At 40.2% G+C, this 6,000-nt stretch overlaps 1 protein-coding gene across 1 annotated transcript; it reads right to left on the bottom strand.

Moving 5' to 3' along the window:
- Nucleotides 1–1,040: 1,040 nt before the first annotated feature.
- LOC127769296 (uncharacterized) lies at nucleotides 1,041–5,172 on the bottom strand. The gene is made up of 10 exons (XM_052294836.1): nucleotides 5,062–5,172; nucleotides 4,441–4,485; nucleotides 3,719–3,796; nucleotides 3,580–3,604; nucleotides 3,452–3,484; nucleotides 3,260–3,381; nucleotides 3,029–3,159; nucleotides 2,707–2,933; nucleotides 1,744–2,000; nucleotides 1,041–1,316 (listed from the first exon to the last, which is right to left on the bottom strand). The coding sequence occupies exons 2-10, from the start codon at nucleotides 4,441–4,443 to the stop codon at nucleotides 1,230–1,232; spliced, it is 963 nt and encodes a 320-aa protein (XP_052150796.1). The 5' UTR covers nucleotides 4,444–4,485; nucleotides 5,062–5,172; the 3' UTR covers nucleotides 1,041–1,229.
- Between the last annotated feature and the right edge of the window lie 828 nt (nucleotides 5,173–6,000).

The raw sequence follows: 6,000 nt of genomic DNA, 5'->3' as shown, positions 1-6,000 counted from the left end.
CCATTCCAGTTTCTCTAGTTTGGGTGCTATAAAACCAAAATCTTTATCTTCCAATGCTACATTTTTTTTTCTTTGATGGAATAGTGAATGGCATTGTTAACGTTGCAGAGGAAGACAAGGAAGCTAGGGGAGTTGTGAGGCCGTGAGGAAGTTTTGGGATGACGTGACCACTTGCAAACCCACATTGTAATCAGAGGCCTGTTCTTGTGCAGAATGCCACTTTGTCAACTTCCCAAAGGAAGCATTCATCAGGTTAAAGAGTAGTAATGTTGTTTTTTTGTCAGTCTAGACCACTGAAATCATGGACTTCTCCATCTCATCTCAGGCCACCGATATGAATCATATGATGCCTTGGGCACCTCCATCAATAATTTCACTCAAGCAGAGGAACTGATAGTGAGTCGAATCTCACTATATGCTCACAACAAGATTCCATCCATACACTTAAACATTTTAGTCAACAGTAGTATTTGCCATGAAGAGATGTTTTGGTTGTCTTGCACTTCAGCGACACCAGACCGTACAGCATGTGGCAGCATCAATACCTATCTTCAATAATACTCTCTCTATCCTATAATATAAGACGCGGTCAAAGTTGTCACGGTCTTTAAAACTAATATTTAGTTTTTATTGTCTCACATACTGTAAGCTTTGTAGCAACAAAATTATAATCATAAGAAAGTAAATTTAAATCTCAATCTAATGATATGATTTTTAACAAATAAAATTCATTTCATATTATACTAAGTGTTTTAAAGGTTAAATCTTGAAATGCGTGCGCGCTTTACATTATAGGATGGAGGGAATACTACAGTACAAACCGAACTGTCAGGCCCTAACATTTGATTAGCTAGAGCCCAAATGTATCGGCCTGCCTCTTACTCCCAAAAATAAATCATCTCTTAGAGTTCAAACTTTGAACCAAAATAAATCAATAGTATGAAAAGTGTAGTTTATGTTCCACTGATGCCTAACTTCACGGGTGTAGAGCTAGAAACAGGACCAAAGGGGCCAATGAGTTAGCCGCGGGTAAATAAATATAACTGTAAATGCAATATTTCCATCACGCTAAAGCATTTATATAGTTTAATTTGGATATACATGCTAGTGTTTCATAGTATGAAAAGTGAATATACGCATTTGTCTAAGCTAGAGTAGCCAGACGGCCCCACACATTCACCAAGTGAATTAGGATGGCTCATTCCAAAAGTTAAGGCTACAAAATCCAGCTAACGTTTCAAGGAGTAGCTCTTCCCACTAAATGCTTGGAACTTGGGCTCGTCCTTCTTTGGAGACTCATCATCCTTAACGGAAGCCTGTTCACAAAAAAAAAAAAAAAAGAATCAATAACTAGTCGGCATATCCATAATGCAGGCAGCATAAACATGTCATTCCACTCAATCAAAACTCTGCTCACTAACTAGGAAAGCAACTGACAGAACAAAAAATATCTAAATATATTTGAGTTCTAGATCATAGATGAATCTAAGTTCCGGCTAGCATCCTCTGTTTGTCGCCCAAAAGGCCAATACATAGAATTTATAAGGTTAACCCTTCAATTAGCTGGCCATCCTGGCCGGTGATTCTGTGAACATATGCAGAGAAAACAAGCTCATCATTCTTGCAAATTTATTCACATTTAGTAACGCATTTATTAGATAAAAAAAACAGATTCAGTAGGGAAAAAATGAAGCATGAAAAGAAGGGAAAGGAGGGTGTTCAAGTGCGAGAAAAATGTAATACCTTTTGCGGTTCTTTGTTGTTGTTTGCACTTGAACCGAAAACAAGCTTTCCTGATTTCTGGCGTGTGGAGTTGCTAGCTCCTGAAGATGCTGGTGCTAACGTTTCCTGATTCACCCTTTTGTTTGAGTCTGAAGGGGAAGAACGTGAGGCAGAAGGGACCTCTGTTGCTTGTAGCTTTGAGGCTTTACCATCCAGCCGCTTTCCAGAACCAGTAAACGGCTTGAATTTCAGTTCATCTTCAACTTTAGCATTTTCATCTGGTGGGAAGGTCGCCAAAAGGATAGTTTTAAAAGGAGAAATTCAAAAATGCCACCACTACACACCTTGGCAGCTGGAATCTTGTATTGAATGCACTTGATAAACATATGCAAACATGCATGTGGAATACATGTTAACAGCGCATATTTTCTTTTATAGAAACGTTAACATTGCAGATCGTTCACACTTGATATGACGAAAATACACCTTATATAGAATTTCAATACATAAGCATGAAAAAGAATGAATTTTTTTTATGTAGTTTTAGCCAGGCAAGCCAAATATGACCGGCTGAATTTTAGTAAGAAAGAAGCAAACCATAGAATACAAGTTGACAGAAAGGCTGACAGCCCAGTAAACAAACTAGTAGCATACAAGAAGTTGACAGAAAGGCTGTCAACCCCAAAACCAAGCAATCCAGAACAGTGCCACTTCACACCACTGGACAGAGTGCTTGACGTCTTTGATTCAAGCATGTCTTCCAGTTCTAGTTTTCCTTCTATTGTTCTTTGTTTAACTTATGTTGCAGTTTACTATGCAAAATACAGGACTATGGGAGTAGATGAAAATACTAGTTCAGGGTGTGGAGTATATGCTCCCAGATGGCAGCACACTTGAAAAATTGCTATAGAAGAGGAGGATAAAATTCAGCCTTTCAATACAAGTTCATCTGAAAACTAAAGTGCACTTAATCTAAAGACAAACCTTCAGCAGTTGCCTCACTTGCAGGAACTGATGGTTGCTGCGGATTTTCAGGTTCTTTGTAATCAAGAGGAGGTGCAAAGTCCACTTCACAGTCCGTCTCAATAATACTAACTGCGGAAGCAGGTTTTGTTTCAACAATGTCAATGTAGTATTGTTTGTTGTTGTAAGCTACCATGATACTATCGCCGGTGGTTAAACAAGAGAAGTTTCTTAGTGTTTTCTCCAGGCTGCAATGTCACAAAGCAAAGCATTATCATTAGAATGATGATTTCCCCAAGAAATGGAATGGTTTTAATATGGAGCGTTTTTATCATATCCTCACATGGCCTTCGGATTTGAGATGTCCAAAAAGTCAGTTGTGTGAGGCTGCAACTTGACATATGTACCCTTGGGAAGGGTTGTATTTTTTACACGGACAGTGTCACCCTCTTGAAGAAGCATGTTTTGCATCATCTGCACATATATGAAAGAATTATAGCATAAATCAGTCAATATGTTTCTTTGGAATATAATTGCAGATATCAGTAAAGAAAATCCACTGCATATTACATACCCAGTAGGGCATGATGATCATGCCTTCTTCTGCCACAAATTCCAGCACACCACAGTGTGAAATCCGCTGAGTTGCATCATTATGCAACTCAAACAGCATAGGATATTCAATGTGCAGAGAAGCTGTTAGAGGAGCCAAAACAATTAATGTAAATCTAAGGCCAGAGTATAAAAGAGCTGAGATTGAGCTTACCAAGCCGATCAAGAGCAGATGGTGGCATAATTACTGCATTGATGATGATAAAATATAATGTCAGTGGCATGCGGTTTGAATTGTTTGTGTGTGTGAGAGAAGGAGGGGGGAGGGGTCTGAAGACATACCTTTGTCGCCACCTTCCAGGTGTGGCTGAAGAAATGAAGCAAAAAAAAAAGGAAAAAAAAGACAGTTAAATCCAGTTCATCATGTAAAAGGATAAAACAATGCTAGATATTTCAATAGCAGCACAGGGGAGAAGGATACCTTGTCAAAGAAAGATGCTGGATAACAACGGTATGTTTGCTCAAAGTTACTCCCATGGTAGCCATATCCTGCATAAAACTACAGAAGCAAAAATAAAAGGATTAGTTAAGTTTATGCCAATTACATAGTGCAACCTGAAAAGACAAGCATCACACACACGGAAGAATAAGTAGTGATTTTTATCTTTGGCATCTCTTAAATTGGAAAGCTCAGTAGAAAGGTAAGGATGAGGAAGGAACGAAACATAAGATATACAAAGTTACAAACAGGACTGAAAAATAGAAATGCAAACACCAGAGGGAATTTTATTGCAGTGTGATGTTGCTAGGGGATAATCTCAGGAAAACATTGTGTATTGTGTGTACACTATGAACTTCATTTTTGGGGCTAACTATTCCATAGTTCAGCCAGCAATAATACACCAGGAAGTTCTAGTATTTTTAAACATGTAGCAATGACTAATATATTTCAAATTCCAAAGAGATCCTTTCTGATAAGACTAGTTATTACCTGCTCTTGTTCCACTTGATCCCCTTAGACAACATGAGAGTACACATTTCCTTTAGGTGTAAACATGAACTTTCAACATATATTAGGTGATTTCTCTAGTCTAGAAGAAATTCCACATGCGGGAGAAATAACCCAGCAAGCATAATATACATGCACCAAATTGCGACACAAAAAATCAATAAATTTTAATGGCAATAACAAGTGATGCATACCATTTTGCTGCAGGTCTTTGCCTCAACTTCTCCCAGGCTCGTAACCTACGAAGGATGGAAAAGCGAAAAGGTGGCTATTTAATCTGTGGTAGAGGATGTTACTATGTACTAAGCAATAGGGTGGAGCAAAAGATTAAAAAAGCTAATGTAACAAAGCAATTAGGGGTTGTAAGCACGAAATATGATAACTATATGCCTAGAGCAAGCCTCTGCATTGCAGCTGCTGGTGGTGCATAGACACTGAGGGCCATTCTAGAGCAGTCTGCTTGCTTATAAAACAAATTTCATTGACAAGACAAAAATAATACAAAACCATTCGATATCACATAGCCTCACCATCAGAGCCACAGAACTTCTCAACACTCTGCACAATCCAGATTATCCATTATCTAAAAAAAAAAAAATCAAGCCAGGGGAGGACCTAACGTGGGGGCATGAGGGCTTAGTTGAACCCCCCAAATTTTCTTGCGAACAAACTAAGCTGTTACTGGTACTAGGGTTAAGACAAAAAGGCTTCCGGATCTAGAAGGGAAGTGAAGGTAGGGCTAACGGCTAACGCAAGTAAAAGTGTGGCTAGAGAGAGATGAGAAAGAGGATGCGCGTAACAGATGGATTGCTCACCAGCGAGCGAGGATGCGGCGGAAGCAGCAGACGCCGGCGGCGATGGAGATCGACGCAGGCGAGGCGGCGGGCGCACTCGCCGAGGAGACGTCCGGGAGTCGAGGCGACAGGCGAGGGGGGGGGGGGGGGGGGGGGGACTATCTCGCACCGGCACAAGTATATGGGCCAGGAAAGCCACTTGGGAAGTGGAACGGGCTGCAGGGCCCAATTGTTTCCGGCCCAGTTGGTAATAGGTTAGCCTGTGTCTAGCCCATGTACAACCTGAAAGAGTCAAAAGACACAAAGTACATATGTCGTTTTATGTTGTGTCTCCTGAAAAGAACAAGATGCGAATGCAATAGGACGTGCTTCCAATTTCCAAAGGGACAGGTATTGACGGGCACAATCAGTAGAATCAAGCGGTGGATGTATGTGCTTTTCGTTGGATGGTTCCAATTTCCAAGTTTCCAAGATGATCTAGAGTACACCATACTAGACTTGGTTTTGGAATTAGGAGCTAGTGGCGCAGAAAGGTTTCAAACTACTGAAGAAAGTAGGGCAGCAATGATGCAAAGGTGTGTGTATGGTAGGAAACAATGCTCAATGAAACAATAATTGAGCGTGCAACAATATGAGAACTAGGAGGACATAGATGTCTGTTCTCTTCCATGACTGGAGTAGATTGTAAATGTACTGTTTTACATGGGCCATTTCATCTTTCAAGAGATTCCAACGTGAGCATTTCAAGCTTGGATGTAGGCCGGGACAGGGCGAGATGGGAGAGTAGTAAAAACACTCTAGCTTGAATCTGTGAAATTGTGACAGCAGAAGTATGCACATGCCGAAACATAAATGTCGTCTGTGTTCCATCCAGAATTGTATATAGTACTGTTGCAATCTTGCAGAAAGCCAGTGTCCCCTGGTTACAGAGGAAAACATGCTGCCAAAGTGATTCCGGTT

Source organism: Oryza glaberrima, chromosome 4 (assembly GCF_000147395.1).
Source record: "Oryza glaberrima chromosome 4, OglaRS2, whole genome shotgun sequence".
Classification (NCBI taxonomy): Eukaryota; Viridiplantae; Streptophyta; class Magnoliopsida; order Poales; family Poaceae; genus Oryza; species Oryza glaberrima.
The sequence above is the reverse complement of the archived record's forward strand: the minus strand, read 5'-3'. Positions and strand labels throughout refer to the sequence as shown.